At 60.8% G+C, this 18,177-nt stretch overlaps 1 protein-coding gene across 1 annotated transcript in view; it reads right to left on the bottom strand.

Moving 5' to 3' along the window:
* Positions 1–16,268, bottom strand: part of WFS1 (wolframin ER transmembrane glycoprotein) — a 30,123-nt gene extending 13,855 nt beyond the window's left edge. Inside the window, exons 1-3 of the mRNA XM_030314242.1 lie at positions 16,152–16,268; positions 9,539–9,771; positions 852–934 (exon numbers count right to left, since the gene is read on the bottom strand). Coding sequence (XP_030170102.1) covers positions 852–934; positions 9,539–9,770 — 315 coding nt within the window. The 5' untranslated portion in view covers position 9,771; positions 16,152–16,268. The remainder of the gene's footprint in view (positions 1–851; positions 935–9,538; positions 9,772–16,151) is intronic.
* Positions 16,269–18,177: the final 1,909 nt, after the last annotated feature.

Genomic DNA, 18,177 nt, shown 5'->3' with positions numbered 1-18,177 from the left:
CCGGCCCGTCCCCCCCTACCCCCGTCACCAGGCCGGCCCGTCCCCCCCGACCCCGTCACCCAGGCCGGCCCGTCCCCCCCGACCCCCGTCACCCAGGCCGGCCCGTCCCCCCCGACCCCCGTCACCCAGGCCGGCCCGTCCCCCCCGACCCCCGTCACCCAGGCCAGCCCGCCTCCCCGACCCCCGTCACCAGGCCAGCCCGTCCCCCCCGACCCCGTCACCCAGGCCAGCCCGTCCCCCCCGACCCCCGTCACCCAGGCCAGCCCGTCCCCCCCGACCCCCGTCACCCAGGCCAGCCCGTCCCCCCCGACCCCGTCACCCAGGCCAGCCCGTCCCCCCCGACCCCCGTCACCCAGGCCAGCCCGTCCCCCCTGACCCCCGTCACCCAGGCCAGCCCGCCTCCCCGACCCCCGTCACCCAGGCCAGCCCGCCTCCCCGACCCCGTCACTCAGGCCAGCCCACCTCCCCACCCCACCTTCTGGGAGCTTCAGACCTGCACCAGGTTGGGCCTGTGAGACCCTCTCAGCAGCCCCCGGGGAGGGTATGGTGCCCCCTCTACAGAGGACATGAGAGGAGGGTGGAGGTGCTGAGGGCAGGCAGGAGGTGGGGAAGGTGTCCCAGAGGAGGAGGGGCCCAAGATGAGGCGTGAGCCGGACACGGGAGAGAACGCGGGGTCCCCAGAGGAGTGGCGGGAGGCAGAACGACACGGAGACCATGGAAGAGAGGGGGCCTTGCACACAGCGCGTAGTCAGCCGGCTCCCCTGCTCCCTGTTCCCAGGGCACCCGCCCCTCGCAGGGCCGCCACGTGGTGGGGCCGAGGCCTGAGCCTCCCACCCACATGCCGTCCTCACCTCCGTCTGTGCCTTGGGGTCCCCCGCCTTGGCCTTGTCCAGGACTTCCTCAAAGGGCATTTCCACATCCCCCTTCACGGGCCCTTTAGCACAGAAGAGAAGCAGACAGAACGTCACAAGGCCGGTCCTTGTCGCTCGTTGGGAGTGGAGGGGACTGCGAGAATGTGCTCGACCCGGGGTAGCTCTGTGGAAATCCAGGCCAGACGTGGAGAGAAAACTCCAGAAAGCTGCCATCCAGGATGCAGACAGCCCCAGAGCACGGACAGCAAACCTGCCACGGACGGGGGTCTTCAGCAGCGGCTCAGAGCGGCGGGAAGGACACGGGGGCCCCGACCCCAGTCCCACCGCCACGCCTGAGGGCAGGCCTGCTTGAACTGGGGCTCCAGAAAGATCCCAGGGCTCCAGCGGGAAAGCCCCTGACCCAGATAAACACCTGTGCCCCAATAAACACTCCAAATCCATGTTTTCCAAGACTGTCGTCTACATACACCCGACTTTTGGGGGTCACAATCTGTGCACGCACATTTTGACATATACACGTTTACAACAGTGAATCGTAACCGATCTCCCACATTACCCTGCGGTGAAATCCAGCATTGCCACAGTTCAGAGATCCGGTCGGAGGAACACGCCCAGGGTGCCGGGCCCCTCCACTCCACTGGGCCCTTACGTGATTCCCAATACTCCCTAATTGTATGAAACGGTGCCACAAACCACTCCGTGTATGTGTTTCCTTTGGGGGTTACTCTCCTGGCACAGCCCTTTCAGTTGAATCCTAGGCCCAAGGCCCAAACAGCTACGGCTCACGCTGCAGCCTAGTCTCCAAAAAGTTACCCCAAGTTACACAGCGTCGTGGAACTATACCAACGTCACCGCAACCTTACCAGCAGTCGGCAGCGTGACAATAAACAATTTGTTTAAAAACAAATCCTTTTTTACCAGTGCCTGTCTTTGATTTCCACAACCGATATTCGGGGGCCCACATCCGGCTCCTCTCCCGCCTCCATTCACCCCGCATCCCACCTTGGCAGGCATAAGACACCTCGCAGTAGCTCGCGGGATGCGGCCGCAGCACTGCTGACTTCAGAGCAGGTGCTTATGAGACACGACAGCCTCCTCACTCTCTAGATGTTTCTGGAAACGGGAGGCAGAATGAAGGGAAACAAAAACGGTCCCCAGTAACAACACCCGATGACCAGCCTTCCTGACTGGTTCATCCAGGCCCTTCTCAGCTCTGCCTGTGTCAGCCAAGGCCACAGGCTGCTGCACTCCGGGCACCCGAGTCCACGGGCCACAGGACTCCGGGGGGATGCGACAGGGGTCTGAGCCAACACGGCCCACAGGTTCAAAGGCAGAGAGGCACAGGGGACTGAGGACACAGCTCCAAGAGGGGAGGCTTCTTCTCAAGACCTCACGCTAAGGGACACACACTATCGCCCTCCTGGTGGGCGGTTGGAAAATACCCTCCCTGAGGAGTTCGGACTGGACTTCCTCCCTGAGGTCCCCGGGGACCCTGCCAGCAATGGCCTCAGCACGCCCACCCTGCCTGTCCTCGCGGCCAGGACCCTGGCGCCTCCTGAGCCAACCAGCAAGGTCACTTCTCCCTTCTGGCTGTTGTCCCAGCCCCTCCAGCCCCTGGATGCGCTCTCTGGCCTAGAACAGGAGAACACAAAGCCTGCAGGCTCCCAGGGAAGGAGTGTGGCGTGGAGAGAAATCTAACCTGTGTGTGACTGTGCCTTCAACGTCGAAGTGCTGTGTGACCTAGCCAGTTATTTTCAACCTAATCGTTAATATCCATCCAACAGGACGGTTATAAAGAACGAGATACTTCGTATGAAGTGGCTGGGTCAGAGCCAGCATTCCCAAAACGTAGGTTTCTTTTCTGCCCATGCTCCCCACCTCTCAGCTGACCCCAGGGCCTTTGCCCTTCGGTGACACTGCACTTCCCACCATAGCACCCATGGGGCGCCTCCCACAAGTTCGAAACTTTTCTTAACCAAATTCACAAGCCCACATTCTTTTTGTGCCTTAATCAGGATATAGAAGACTCGAGCATATATCTGTTGGCTACAAAGATTCTGTCCGTGATTAATTTTTCACAGAAGTTACTCACAGCCTGACATTTCGAGAAGTCTCGTTGAAATACATGCCACACCTTTATTATTCCAGCTCCCATTTGGCACTGACATAAATACTTCTCTACCGCTCAAGTGTCGGGCCCACGCTGCAGACCCATCAGAGGGCTCTGGCTTTTTCCATGTAAGTAGGAGCCTTCCCACAGGTCACAGGCTTACTGTTCAGCCCCGTAAAGGACGCCCCCAGAAGCTGGCTGAGTCAGCATGGACCACAGACCACGAAACGCACTATTCTGTGCATGTCCGACCCGCGTTCCTGTCTTTCTCTGATAGTAGCACTTTGATGCCCCTCTTGGGTACCCACCCTTCCCCATCTCGGTCCTCGAGGTCCGGTGGCATTGTCCCTCAGTGCAGGGTGGGTACAGCACGCCCTCCTGGCCCATCAGAAGCCTCTGTCTCCCTGACCACAGCGCCTGGTTCAGAGATGGACACAGACCCAAGCCAGGCCAGCGGGGTCCGTGCTGAACTATCGGGGAGCAGGCTTCCTTCCGCTAGGACTCGGCTGATGGATGCCCCCCGGAGCCCCGGAAGGCCGCCCGGTGAGGACAGCCCACCAGAGGGAGGGAGGGTGGAGCTGGGGCTCCTGATCACGTCCTCTGAGCCCCTGCATCCAGCCACGTGTAGAGCCAGCACAGCCTACACTCTGCAGATCCACGGGACTGAGAAATTCCTCTCAGCTCCTGATTTCTCGCTTACGTCCATTTACGCTGTGTTTCTGTGTCACTGACGACCGAAGGGGTCCTGGCTCGAACTCACTATTGAAGAGCTTCCTATCACGAAGCAGCAAGAGCTGCGTGGCCTTGGGCAGGTCCGCACACCTCTGCCGGAGCCCACGGAGACCCACGTATACGCCGACCCCCGTCTTTTCGTTGTTTGTGCCCACAGACCCCGTGCCCTGCTGACCTGGTACGTGACCCTTCATCTTCTCCGGAGCTGGTGAGGTGAGCAGAGCCCCCAGGATGCCGTCCCCTCTTCCCAGCAGGGCCCACTGCTATCTTCCCTCCGCAACCCGGGATGCAGTGTCCACACGGTGTCTCCAAGCTCCCACCAGCCTTCGTGGGGACGATCCGTCCAGTGGGTCTGACCCATCCCCAGATTCCGGCCAGCGTGGGACAGCACGACTGGATACACGGCGCAGGATGGAGGGACGAGGGGGTGGGGGCTGCCCAGGGAAGGATCGCCAGAAGGGTCTGCGGCCTTCCTGTCCCCGCACATGCCAGCGCAGGGACACAGCCCGTGCTCGGCACGGTGACTGCACTGAGCTCACCCCGCACCCCCACGGCTGGAGCAGGTGCTCTGCAGAAAGGAAAGAGGGTGGTGAGCAAGTCTGGCGTCCACTCCGGACAGCGTCAGGACCCCGGCTGCGAGCTGGGAGGCCTGTGCACGAAGCGCTCCCACGGCCGACAGCCTCGTTCACGAAGAATGCTAGCAAGGTCTGCGGCGGAAGTAGTTTTGAATTGCGGAATGCACACCCAGAGCTCTTAGGAGAGGAGCCACCTGACGCCTGCAGGAACGGTAACGACCAAAGCTCTTGTCTTGGGCGGCTGCTGCCATCCCACCTCCCCAGTCCCGCCCCGACGAGTCTAGGCCTCCTGGATGCCCTGGTCCTCTCAGGACGCCTTTCACGGGGGCCCTGCAGTCAAGGACACCGTGTGTCCTCGTCGTGTGTCCGCATCATTGCTGTGGCCGCCCCGCCCCAACAGGTGCCCATACTCAGGATGGCTGGGTCCCCTTGAAGCAAGAGGGAGACTTGTCCAAGGCCACGCAGCTCCCACACCTGGGGTGGCTGGGTTGCCCTAAGCCAAGGGGGTGTCCCATACCCAGGGAGTGGGGGTTGTCTTGCACTAACAGGGTGTCTCATCAGCCTTTGTGATGCTGACTCTGATTCTTATAAACAAACGGTGAAAAATCCTTGCCACCCCGTCTCTGCCTGGGGCTGGCTGAGCTGAGGCAGGGGTCCAGGCCGGAAGGTCAAGGCTGTGGAGGTGTTGCCTGATGGTGGCGGGGGGGCGGGGGGGCGCAGCGGGAGGTTGCTTCCTGGAGGAGGTGACACCTGAGGATTGGGACATAAGTGGGTGGTTAAAGGTGACCGATTAAGGGCACACTGCCAAGTTTCCAAAGGTCTCAGGAAACCACCGCGCCCAAGACAGACTCACTGCCCCTGCCGTCCTGTGACAGGACATCCTACAGCGAGGGGGTCACAGCACAGGTGGGGCGTCCAGAGAGACCGGGGCGTGAATCGGGATCAGAACGAGACGATGTGTGCAGAAAACTTCCTCAGTTATCAGTGGCTGGCTCCTCGAGCAGAGCCTCAGAACCCATGTGGTCCACTGCTGTGACTTGTCCCTGGGATGGCAGGGCCTCGACACTCTGCTTCTGCTCATGGTCCCACATCGGTATCGGTCCAGACCAGACCATCAGCTCTGGACCCCACCACCCAGCCAGAGACCTGGGGGCCAGCCTGGCTTCGTGCAGGTCTTAAACCCTCCAATGCCCTCTAAAACACCCTTCTCCTTATCACGACCCCCAAGGGCCCACCTGGCTGACCCCCTGCCCCTGAACTCTGATCCCTGTCCCAGGCCTAGCATCCAGCATGCCCCGTACCGTGCTGACCCTTCTTCATTTACCCACCCAGGACCCCCCCCTGGAGGGCAGAGCCCCTCCTGTCTTGCCCACACTGGGCAGGTCCTCCGTCAACACTGGGGTGCCCAAGGGCTCCAGCACCCCCATCCGTGGCCCCGCAGCTGGGAGGCTGTACAGGGCTGGCGGTCCCATTGGAGACCCGCCGCAAACCGAGGTCAGCAGAAAGGGTGTCTCGTGCTCCCCGGGCCCCCATGACATCAGCTCTCCCTAGCATGGTGCCTGCCCGCCAGGACCGTTACTGTTTGCTTCTGACTCCCCGTGGCCCAAGGGCTCCTGGGGGGCGGACCCCTCTGTCCTCACCCGAGACCACCCAGGCCTCAGCCCAGAGGTCTCTGCTTTGCTCCTGCCCTGGGCACCCTGAAGAGAGGGCCTGAAGGCACGGGGCATGTGGCAGGGCCCCGCCTGCCACCCCCGGGTAGGCAGAGTCACAGAGTATGTTTGAACCTCCCCCTCACCAGCTGGGGGCCTCGGGGTATCTACTGCCGCTCTTCCCCTAGGTTTTCTCGTGAAAATGTTGGAGAAGCGAGTGAGCTAAGGCAGAGAACCTCACGCGTACCCAGCACGGGACGTGTCACTTTCACTCTTACTCTCGGTGTTACCTAACTAATGCGCGTCACACGTTTGCAGACACACAGGTCAGGGAATCCACCGAAACGTGCCCACAAAGCCCTTCTGGGGGCAGGCGCCGTCTGGGCTGCGCAGGGCTAGCAGGGCAGGGCCCGCTGCATCCGCCTCAGTGACCAGTGTCAGCCGCAGAGCAGTACGAGGGGGCTGGGACCCCAAGGCCGTGAGACTGACCAGGGCCCGCTTCCCTCCCCCCTCTTGGGGGTGGACAGCAACCAGAGGCCACAGCCATCTCCTGGCTCCTACCTGAAATTTGCAGTCTCGACCCCGCCCTCCTGGGGCTGTTTTGCACACTCAGATTAAAACCAAGTGTGTTTCTAGCCCTGGTTTCCATGCCCTGCAGCCGTGAGGCATCTGTGGCTGAGATCCCAGGGTCAAGCCCCCTTGCCTGCCCAGAGGCCTCGGAGACAAAGCGGAGAACCGGGTGATCTTTCAAGGAGATGCAAAGATCAGAAGTGCCCAAGGACCGGGTGAGTTTCTGGAATAAAGCAGGCACTGGCCCAGCGTGAACTGTACGGGGAGCCTCAAGCCTGCTTCAACCAGAGTTTGAACTCTGCTGGGCGGGGCTGGTGTTAACCCAGGAGACTCGGGTCACCTGTGCACCCGACACACAGCAGTGGGTCACCTGGGCAAGTCTGTGCCTCAGTTTCTTCCCCTCTAGGTGGGGTGATAACAGAACTTCCCTCACAGGCTGCTGTGAGGGGTCAGACGTGGCCCACGGAAAGCCCTGCGGACAGGGCTGGCCACGTGGCACACACAGATAGACACAGCAGGTGCTCACGGTGGGTTTGGGGGTTCCGCACGGGCGGCATGGCTGAGCTGGGGGTGGTCTACTTAAGCGGCGACCTGTCCAGAGGAAGAGAAAAATGACAAAGCCTGGGTGAGATGAGAAAGGGGAGGTGAGGTGTGGCCAGGGGGCCGTGACAGCTGGACTTCCTTAGCTCATACAGACCACCTGGGGGATGAAGCCTCACCTCAGCAGCCTGGGAACAAGGAGCGAGGTCATAGCATCCCACCCACCGGCGGTGACAGAGGAGGTGAAGAGAGCCCCCACCCCCTACCACACACACACACACACACGCGCACACACCCAGTTAGCGGCACAACAAGCTTCCCTTGGGGGAGAGAAAAAGTCTGGTGCACACACACGGCCTGAGCCAACATGAAGACCAGTCCAAAGAGGGGTTCAATGGGGGATCATAAGATAGCAGATGCCCCCCAGGAGGAGGTCTGCAGAGGATCTGGGTGAGGGAGCCAGGGCGCCGGGCTGTCTGGTGACTGTGCTGCAGCTCAAGGTACAGACGGTTGCTGTGCACCGGCACAGGGTGCCCAGGGGGACCACGGGCCCGGACTCGGCCCTGCACCGACCCGCCAGCACGCTTCTGCACGCGCCGGGGCCTGACGACGGTCTGCCTGGCGTACAAGGTCCCGGCAGGACTCCACGTGCTGGCGAGGTCGCGCCCACTCCTCAGACGCAGGAACAGGCTCGCCGTGGCCTCCCGACTCCGTCAAGGGCACGTGGCTGCGGGGGGTGCGCCACCGTGAGAGTCAGGCCCCGGCCCTGCCCGGGGCGCCTCAGGGCCCCGACAACAAGTGACGGTTCGTGTGCAGACACGTGCCCCGGGGAGTCCCGGCCTGGAAATGTGCACAGAGAACCGGCAGCGGAGCCAAACTGCAGAAAGCGTTTTATAAAATGCAGGCCTGTCTCGACACACTAAATCCCGAAATCCATTTAACTGCCCACGAGCGGCGTTTGCTTTTACATCAAAGGAAGAGAAAGGACACGATCTGACTGCAGCACGCGCAGCGAGAAAAGTGGTGTTTTGGAAATTTCTGTTGCCACCGGGTGTGTGTGTGTGTGTGTGTGTGTGTGTGTGTGTGCGCGCGCGTGCGCGCACACGCGTGTGCAGGCATGCAGGTCAGGTAAGGGTGGCTCGTGTACTGCCTGCTGTGGGTCAAGGTCAGAAAGTATAGGAGGCAGCCGCGCCCTAAGAGCCGGGTAGGATTCCAGCAGGTGGAGACAGTGAAGGCACATTTTGGGCGGAGCTTCCCACATGCGCAGGGAGATGGGGAGGCCTGGAGGCTGCCCTGGGGGACAGAGAACAGTCTGGGTGTGCAGGGAGGAGGGGCCGGTACCCCAAGAAGACAAGGAACGGGACCTGGCGCTCTGAGCAGGACAGCATGACCATGACCCCACCTGTGCTCGAGCGCACGGTCTAGGTGGAGGGGTTGGTTCCTTTGGGAGTGAGACACGCGCTGCAAAGTACAGGGTAAAGTGCCAGAAAGAACGGAGCTGACAGCAGCTACACTCGCCACAAACATCGGAGCCAGAGGCTTGGGGCTCCTGCCTCTGAGTGTCCACGAAGCTCACGGTGACGCACGGCCGTTCCTACCCACAGCAGCCTCCAGAGCATGAAGAAACGTCTCAGACGAGGCTTGTGCTCCGGCCCAGTGACCAGTCCTGCCCCCAGCTCCCTCCCAGTGTATCTCCATCACAGGCCAGATGAGCGTTATCCCCGCATCCCTCCCTTCCCAACCTCACCACCGTCACCGGAGGTCCAGGCTCTCTCGGCCGCCATGCCCTCTCCTCCCACCTACCTCTTGTTCGGGCACCGTCTCTTCCCACCGCCGCGGCCCTGGGCCCAGGGCCACCTCGGTGCTCCCCAGGCCACATGCTTCCCTCTGCTCTCCACCAGACCGTGGGCTCATGGGAGTCGGGGGCAGACCTGACCCACGTGTGCCACCCATGCCCACTCAGGGCCGTACTCGGGGAGCGGGAGCTGGATGGAGGACGGCCCAAGGGCTAGTGCCCCTCCCCCAAGGTCAGCGAGACAGCCAGCACCACGGCCAACCATCCGGTCCCACTGAGGCCCACGCACCGGCTCACCTCTGCCCCTGAGAGGTGACTCCGGGAAGGCCTCAGGGAATGAAAACCTCAGAGGGGCCCAAGAGTGGGGAGGGGGGCGGCCCTTAGCTGTCCAGCCTGGGGATGGGGGACCATGGTCCACAGGGCACTGGGGACTGGGCCGGGGGCAGGGGGGACCACATGGGCTTCCCTGAGCGCCGTGCGGGACCAGAGCAGGACCTCTCACCCACAGGACCTGCTGAGGGACCGGCGCCAGCCCCGAGGGTGAGCCATCAGGTGGGAAGCGTGACGTCTGCGCACCAAGAGCAAAGCCCGCCGCGCGGGTGGGAGCCCGACGGCCCTGCTCCACAGGGAGAACCGCGCAGGGCGCCTGAGCCACGTGTGCTGAGGGCTGCTGCCTTCCAGGCCCCGCCCCTTACCTGTTCTGTCCGCTCGTTCTTGGCTCCGAGGGCTCGGGGTCCGGGCCACGGCTGGGGCAGCTGTGTCTCCTACATCCGGTCCGCGTCCCACTTGGGGTCCAGGGGCTCGGGGCACCCCGCTCTCGTCCTGCTCCACCGAGGCAGTGGCATTGAGCCGCGAACGGGCCTGGGGCTGCAGCGGTGGTGGAGGCTGCGGGCCAGAGGGGCTCGCAGAGGGGGCGCCGGGGTCCATCCTGCGGAGGAGAAAAGCCGAGGGTAAGACACGCCAGGCGGGCCAGGCCCAGCCTGCTCGGGCCTCGAGTGTTGGGCAGAGAAGGGACAGAAAAGGGAAGTGGGGTAGGGGCCGCCTCACGTTCTGTAGGGGAGGGAAACGCCCGTGGAGCTGGGACTCAGTCAGACCCGCCCAACCGCAGAGCCATCCGTGCTGGCCCGAACCACAGGACAACCGCGGAGCCCGAGTGCCACCAGACACGAACACACCCTAAAAAGCAGAGGGGAGCACCTAGGGACAGGGGGCGAACCGGCCCAGACGGGAGAGCACAGACCTACAGCCACCTCGTGGCAGGGGGTGGGGCTCCATCAGTCCAGGAAAGGGACCTCACGTGCTGTTGAGCAGCAAGGCAGAAACCGGCACCGCCACAACCGAGGGCAACCGAAGTCACGGGGCAGGGAGCCGGAAGCTCTGGGAGGTGCCCCAGGGTCCTCGACCCAGTGCCCTGGATAGACTTGAGGGGGACACAGGCCCCTGACGGGGTCTATGTGTGCGCTGAGCAGGGGGATCCGGCGAGGCTTCTCCTCAGACTCCAAAAAGATGTCGTGACCCTCCCCGGGACTCAAGGCCACATCCACCCCCTTCTGCTAATGGAACTCTGGCCCCCCCCCCCGCCCCGCCCCGGCTCTGCGGTCCTGAGAGGGCCACGCCCCTCCCCGCACCTCAGTTTCCTCCACTATGAATGGGACAATCGCCCAAAGTGAGGGGGTGCCGTGAGGACGAGATGAGGCTAGAGACTACAGGCTGCACAAGGGGGCCAGGGGTCCCCAAACACCCAGCTCCAAGCACCTGCAGGGTAGATGCTCACCAGATGTTTCTGGAGACCGTTGTCCCAAGAAGGGTGGAGGTGGCCTGTTCCCGGGATCTACACTGCCGTGCTTGCCCTGTCCCCAGCCACAAACGGGTCCGGGAGATGGGATCTGTGTCCGCCAAACAACCCCACCGATTTCAATCTGGACATTCCTGCCTCAGAGGGATAGAGTCCTTATTTAAAAACATCTCCCGGGGGCAAAACAAAAGCCTGGCCAAGCCACGTGACTCTGCCTGGACATCGATGCGCTTGGTGTAGCTTCCAAACTCCTGGGCTTCAGGGAAACCAAACAAAGAGGCAAGTTCCGGGAAACTCGCTGTTCGGCGCGCACAGACCCGAGGGAGCACGTAGCCAGCGGCGGGCGGGGAGACCGGCGGGTGACTTGGGACACAGAACAGAGTCCTGCCGAGACAGCAAACAAGTCTGTTCTTTAGGCCACACCGGGCCACGTCCTACCGAGCCACCTCACCTGGCCGGCTGCCCCCAGAATCAAGTGCCACCTTCTTGGAATGGCAGAGGGCAGCTCATCTTAAGACGGCCACCTTACGCCGGGGCACCCGGGTCGTTGACAGGAACGCACATGTGTCTGGAGCACACCGTTCTCAACGCTTCCCGTGCATTTTCTCGGGGTTCCTCGCACAGCCCTGTGAAGCGGGCACCGCTGCTACCCAGGTGTGACAGATGGAGAAGTGGCTCGTCCTTCAACCCTCACCCCATTTCGCAGACGAGGAAACGCGGGTCCAGAAACGGGATACCTTGCTAGAGGCCACACAGCTCACCGTGTGGGAGTCAGAATTCAAACCCACAAAGCCCGTCTCTGAAAATGCGGCCTCTTTTCAAAATCCGACCCCTGCCACGCCTTCTCTTCCCTCTCCCCTGCTCCCAAAGCCGTCCTCCGCCTCCCCCTGACCCCGTGCCTGCGCTCTGGCAGAGCCCCTTCCCCCAGCACTGGACATCCAAGCCAAGGCCCCAGCGTGCCTCCTTCCTGGGAGTTTCCCCGCTGCCTCTGCTGAGTCCTGTCTCGGGTAACACTCCCCCTCCTACCAGGACGCCCCAGGTCTGGAGGGACAGCTCCGTCCCCAGCCAATTGGACACGACTTTACTACCAAGCAACATGAGGAGTGAATCCCAGTTCTTCCCTTTACCTGTAGCTACTTAGCCTCCCTGTTCTCAGTTTTTCCTCATCTGTCAAATAAGAATAACACTTTCCATGTAGAGGTGCTATGGGGACTAAGGGTGTGGAGGAGGAGAAAGTAATCTGCAAACTATAAAGCATTAAAAAACAACAAATAAACAAGCTAGTTCTCTCAGGTGCTGAACAAAGGCATACTCAGTTGAAAAAACACATTATGAAAGGGGTTCCAGGGAAACACAGGTTCTGGCTGGCCTGCGGGCTAAGTATCATGCATCTCATATGGCAGTCAAAATGACTGTTTCAAGTAAAACGGTTAGTAAGAATGAATGAATAAAAGGAAATTAATTTGCAGGGTCTCTGAGAGTTGGTCAAGCCCTTTTGGGATCAGAAGTCTTGTTATTTTAAAGCACAGGAGACAATTCATTGCCATGGCTGGGTCACAGGAAGGATCACAGACCATCTCCTGGTGGAAGGACCCCCCACAAGTGTCTGGTCTTTCCTTTTTTTTGAAATTTTTTAATGTTTATTTATTTTTGAGAGCGAGAGACAGAGAGAGACACACACACACAGAGTGTGAGCGGGGGGGGGGCAGAGAGACTCTGAGGGAAACACAGAATCCGAAGCGGGCTCCAGGCTCCAAGCTGTCGGCACAGAGCCCGACGCGGGGCCCGAACCCACGAACCATGAGATCATGACCCAAGCTGAAGCCAGATGATCAACCGACCGAGCCCCCCAGGTGCCCCTGGTCCTTCCTTCTTTGACAAGTTTTCTTTCCCGTGATGCTAGGAGCCCGGAAGGCAGGAGCTGGACCTCATCCACCCAGACTAGCTGCTGCCTTGCCTGACACATGTTAGGGGCCTAGGGCGCAAGGGACACTGAGGCAGCCTGGCCTCAGGGAAGGTGCGCTGGCCGGGCAAGAAGCTTCCAGGACCTTTTGCCCTGTGACTCTAAGCAATTCCCTCCCCCCCCCCAGACACCAGCGTCCTGACTGCAAAACGGGCACATCATCCTCCAGCTGGGCCCCGGCCCCAAGACTCCTCCAACCTGCCTGCTGGGGGGACCAGTCAAGCCCAACTGCCACCTGATGGCCAGAGCGGGAGCTTGGAACCTGTCATTGTGTCAGCTCCAAAAAAGCAGAGTGGCTGGCATTCTTTCCACGTGAGCACCGAGGCATATTTTTATCCCATCAAAACACGAATTCCAGCACTAAGGAGCTGGGCTGAGGAGCTCCCACCCCCAGAGGGGACTGCACGGACCATGCATCTATTGAGACACAGAGCAGGATGACCACGTGTGGTCTTCTGCCCCAAACACTCTAGTCCTTGTGCAGGCAGGCCCCCCCCCCCCGCTCTCCCGGGGGGCAGGCCCCACCTCTGGAACAAGCCCCCACGGGAAGCCTTCAAGTTGCTCAAGCCTCCACACTAGAGCCCCAGCCCAGGAGAGTAAGCAGGGATGCCCACAGGTTTCACACACAGGCAGACATCAGGCACCATCCAGAGAGACCAGTTTTGAAAATTACAACCCGTCGGCGCGGTGCTGTCCTATACAGACGTTACCCACGACCCTGTGTACAAATAAATGTTTAAAGGCAAGAAAAGTGTTGGTATAACACTGTTAAGCAGGATTTAAAACAGCATGAGAATCAGCCTGTCTCTTTAGAATGACACCAAAACCCACCTGCAGAAAGACGTGGAAGAAAATGGCCCCCGAACTGTCAACACTGACTCTGTCTGGGGGGAAGGATTATGGCTGGTTTTATTTTAGACTTTTTTCTCAATGTATTTCTCTAATTTCCTATAATAATAAGGTTCTTGAAATTAAGACAAAATAGATTTTAAAACCCATCTGCGACTGAGCCCCAAGCAAGAGGACCCAGGGGTTCCCAAGGTCTGGGAGCCCAGCCCCTGGCACTGGGCTACTCCTCAAGACAAGGGCACAAAGCCCTTGGAGGCTCCCAGATACCTATTTTTGCCCCAGAGTATTAAGGGCCAAACCAAGGAACATTCCGGCTCCACTCAACGTGCCAAATGCACAGGAACAAAGTGGGAGTCAAGTTGGGAATACCCTAGTCCTTGATCAAGGACAGTTATGAATGTCTCCCCGGTGGCCGAGCCCCCACTGCACACCAGGCCCCAGGGGGACAGCAGACACGGACAGTGGGCGGATCCCCTGCCAGGCACTGAGCTGGCCTCCCCGCCCCAGAGAGGACCCCCGCAGGGCTGGCCTTCCAGCAGCTCACGCCCAGTGGGAAGGAGGTCACCTCAACAGACAACCACAAAGACAGAGCAGCATTTGGGGCTATAAGCACCCAAGGTGGGGGTCTCACTCCGCTTTGGAAGTCAGGGGAGGGATCGACTCAGCCTTCAAAGCAGGCAGGTGTGAGCCAGGTGAGGGCGGAAGGAAGGAGGAGGAAGGAAGGCGCGTGGGCATTCCAACAGGGGACTGCCCAGGAGGAAAGGCGGTGGGGATGGGGTGGGGTGAGAGTGACCAGCAATGTCACCAGGAAGGTGCAGGCGGCTGGGAAGTGACTGCTTGGGGATGGGGTGCAGGAATGAGAAGAAGCTGTGTGGGCGGCTAGGGCAGGTTCCCAGGGCCTGAATGAGTGCCAGGCTTTGGAGCCAGAGCTGGGTCCAGGGCCAGAAGGAGTACAAGACAGTGACGAGCAGGAAAGTGACAGTTACAGAACCACCAGGGCTGTGTGGGGACAGGATGGGGAGACCAGGGAAGGGGCTGGGCAACTCTCCAGGGCAAGGTAAGAAGGCCTGGTCCAGAGCAGGTTATCTGAGAGTGGTTCTGGACCCAGGAGAGGCGGGAGTATCACCAACACAATGGGAGGGGTGGGGGCGCGGAGAGTGGCCTGGTCTGTGGCCGGGGGCCACAGCAGTGGTGCCACTTTCCGAGGCGGGGATGTGCAAGAGGGCAGGAGCCCTATAAAGGAGCGTAAGGCTCCTTCCCTATTGTGATTCTTCTTATCACCACCATCGTGCGCCAGGGTTTGGTCTCTGTCCCAGTGCTCAGGCACCTCTTGAGCTGGGGGCCCCTCTGTGACCAGCCCCCAAGGCCTGTCCAGCCCTGGCTTGGGAGGGGCTGGTGAGGTATTAAGTAGGGAGTCCTCCACACATTTCATCCTGGGAAGGAAGGTGGGATGTGGTCTCCCAGCAACCTTCCCTGTGCTCAAAGCTCCATGTGCTTGGGGGCTGGGGGGGGGGGGGTCACAGCAAAGGAGAGGTTATACAGGGGAAACTTCCTCTAAATCCCTGGTCAGACACTTTGGGGCTCCCGTGAGAATCACAGCCTCTTGGAGACATGGGGGCCGGGCCTGGATGGTGGTAAGTGTGGCCTCCGGGCTCCCCTCACTAGGGCTGCAGTGAGAGGGGGCGTCCAGCACAGAGGGTACCCAGGGCACTCTGCAAGCAGGGCTAGATCCCAGCGGGAGGGAAAGCCCTTTATAAACAGGCCAAATGCCAGGGGTCACTGTCCAAGGTGAGGAGAGGCAGAACTGGGATTGCTTTCAGTGCAGCCTGGGGCGGAAGTCTTCCCCTGCGCTCTTCGTGGTCCTGCCCTGAGCAGGTCACCAATCCCCAGTGAGCCCCAGCTCCGCCATGTGTCCAATGGGGCCATCATTCCTGGTCCCTTAAGACTACGGGGGAGGGTAGTGTAAATATTGTACAAATGTTAGCTCCTTGGAATTTCTTAACATCAACTACAAAAAAATGGGGTGGGAGGGCATGGCTCCATCACATCCAAAAGGGCAGGGCGAGATTCCGCAGAAAGCTGCCATCTGTCAAAACAGAAAGTAATGTGGCCGAGGTGGGGCCCCCCGCCGGGTTCGCACCAGCCAGGACCCAGGGCTGCCACTCCCCTCCCCCGCTTACTGAGGAGGAGCCCCAGGGGAAGAGGAAGCGCGACACAGATTCCAAGTGGGCTGTGGGGGCTTCGGCCTGACCCAGGGGCTGCCCCTCCGGCGGGCCCGCTCCCCAGTGCGGGCTGGACCCCCCCGCGTCCCGGCGGGCAGCGAGGGCCGCCCTGGGACCCGCCGAGCCCGGCCGCCGGCCGCGGGGGAAGGGCCATGACGGGGCACGTCGGGACCGGCGCTGCGGGGCGCGGGCAGGGGTGCCTTCGGCCACCCGCGGGGCCCCGCGATTCCCGGGGCGCCGGGCTGCGGCCGAGGGGGCGCGCACCCCTCGAGGAAGACCCAACCCAAGCCCGGGGAGTGGTCGCCGTGGAGCGGTCGCCGTGAAGCGGGGCGGGACCCGGCCCTCTACCTTCTGGGGAACATGTGGGGGGGCGCTGGGAGCAGTCGCCCAGACGGAGAAACTGAGGCCCCAGGCGGGCGGCGTCTCCCGGCTCTCTTTCCAGGCCCCCGCGGGGCCGCCCCCCGCCCCGAAGTACTCACCCGGCCGCGAGTGGGCTGCACGCGGCGCCGCGACGCCCTCGGGCCTCCGGGCCCACCGAAAAGTTGCTCGCGAGGAGGCGGACGCCCAGGGGCCGGAGCGAAGCAGCCGGGCCGGAGGGAGCGACTCCGGCGGCGGAGAGAGCCTGCGAGCGCGGCCCTCCGCGGGAGGGGCGGGGCCGAGGGCGGGGCCGCGGGCGGGGCCGCAGGCCGCGCTCCACTCCCGGCGCGGCTCGGAAGACGCGGCTCCTGCTCTGTCCTCTATGCGGCCGGCACGCCTGCCAATCACCGCGCGCCTCCGCCAGTCACGGCGCGCCTCGCCGGGGCTGCCGCCGACCGCCCCCTGGCGCCGCGCGGTCGGAGGGAGCCGGGGGGCGGGTCCGACCCGCCCACAGCGAAAGTTTCCGAGCGGAGTCGGCTTCGGCCCCGTCCCACCCCGTCGTGGCCCCGCCCCCTCCCCGCCACGGCCTCGGCCGGGCCCCGCCCGCAAGGTGTTTGGTCGCAGAGGCAGGCCCCTTGCCTTTAGTTGTTAACAGGTGGTTGGACCCTTGGACTAGACTCGGGACACCCTTCACCCACTACTCTGGCCCCAGATGCATTATCACTGTTACTGCAATACTAATTAACAGTGGAGTGTCTGCTATGAGCCAGAGGCCTTAATTCCAGCCCTGCCAGAGAGAGAGAGAGAGGGCTCCCCAGATCTAGCAGTAGGGATAGAAAATCTGGTACAAGTAACCAAGTACAGCTTTAAATGCACGAAATTAAACGCAACATAGCATGCTTTTCACAAAGTAATTGTAGGATTCGTTTAAGAAAATGTATCAGCCCTGGGTGGGGTGATGTGTGAGGCTCAGGCAGTTTGGAAACCCTCTTCTTTCTGTCCTGTCTTATGTCTGAGAGGTGTCGTTTGGAGATGAGGGTAAAGGTCTATCCTTAAGTCAGGCCCTTGGGAACACGAGGCCCTGGTGGGTGGCCCCCTTGGCCGTGTCTGCTCTGTATCTGGTCCTCACAGCCAACCTGGGGTGTCTGTCCTAGCATATCATTACAGAAATCCGCTCAGTGTGGCTGCCAGAGATGTGTTACCAACATGTTGGCGGGAAAGATCCCAGATGGTTTGGGACATGGATTCTATATAGTGAACACACAGCCCTGGGGACTTGCGTCAAAAGCTGTGTGGTTCGGGGCGCCTGGGTGGCGCAGTCGGTTAAGCGTCTGACTTCAGCCAGGTCACGATCTCGCGGTCCGTGAGTTCGAGCCCCACGTCGGGCTCTGGGCTGATGGCTCAGAGCCTGGAGCCTGCTTCCGATTCTGTGTCTCCCTCTCTCTCTGCCCCTCCCCCGTTCATGCTCTGTCTCTCTCTGTCCCAAAAATAAATAAAAAACGTTGAAAAAAAATTTTTTTTTAAATAAAAAAAAAAAAAGCTGTGTGGTTCACATCAGTCACCTCATCTAATTCTCCAGCTGCCCCCCCCCGTGTGTGACCCCATCTCATCTAAGGCTCGCAGGGGAGGGGAGGAAATGGGCACAGAGCAGCACCCAGGTTCAGTTTGGGGGGGGGCTTGCCTACCTTGAGGTTTTTCACTACACCTCTAATGAGGGTGGGATTGAGGAAGGTGGCATGGGGCTTGTTTTTTTATCCATGAGAAAATTGAGGTTTGGACATAGGTAGTTACTTGGCCAACGCCACGTGGAAATATTTCGCCTCTTATTACAGAAAATTTGGAGAATTCCAAAACGTAGGAAGAAGAAAAAAATCATTCAAAGACGATTACTGTTCACGTTTTGGGGTCTATGCGTATTGGAAAAGGGGCTTCCCAAAGGCCCTGTGATCACACTCGCGTGTGTCTGCGCATGTCTGTTTCATAAGGACAAAGTCCTAGAAACAGAAGCACTGATCCTGATAGGCTTTTTCAGGTCTATGAGATACATTTTTACCAAAACAAATGCCTCCATGTTGTCTCCAGTTCACCTCTGAGGGGTGCACACTGGCATGGAGAATTTTTTACCCCTTTCCTACTACAGTAAATGAG

This window comes from Lynx canadensis, chromosome B1, assembly GCF_007474595.2.
Source record: "Lynx canadensis isolate LIC74 chromosome B1, mLynCan4.pri.v2, whole genome shotgun sequence".
In the NCBI taxonomy this organism is placed as follows: domain Eukaryota; kingdom Metazoa; phylum Chordata; class Mammalia; order Carnivora; family Felidae; genus Lynx; species Lynx canadensis.
Note: the sequence above shows the minus strand (reverse complement) of the source record. Positions and strands in the feature narration are given on the sequence as shown.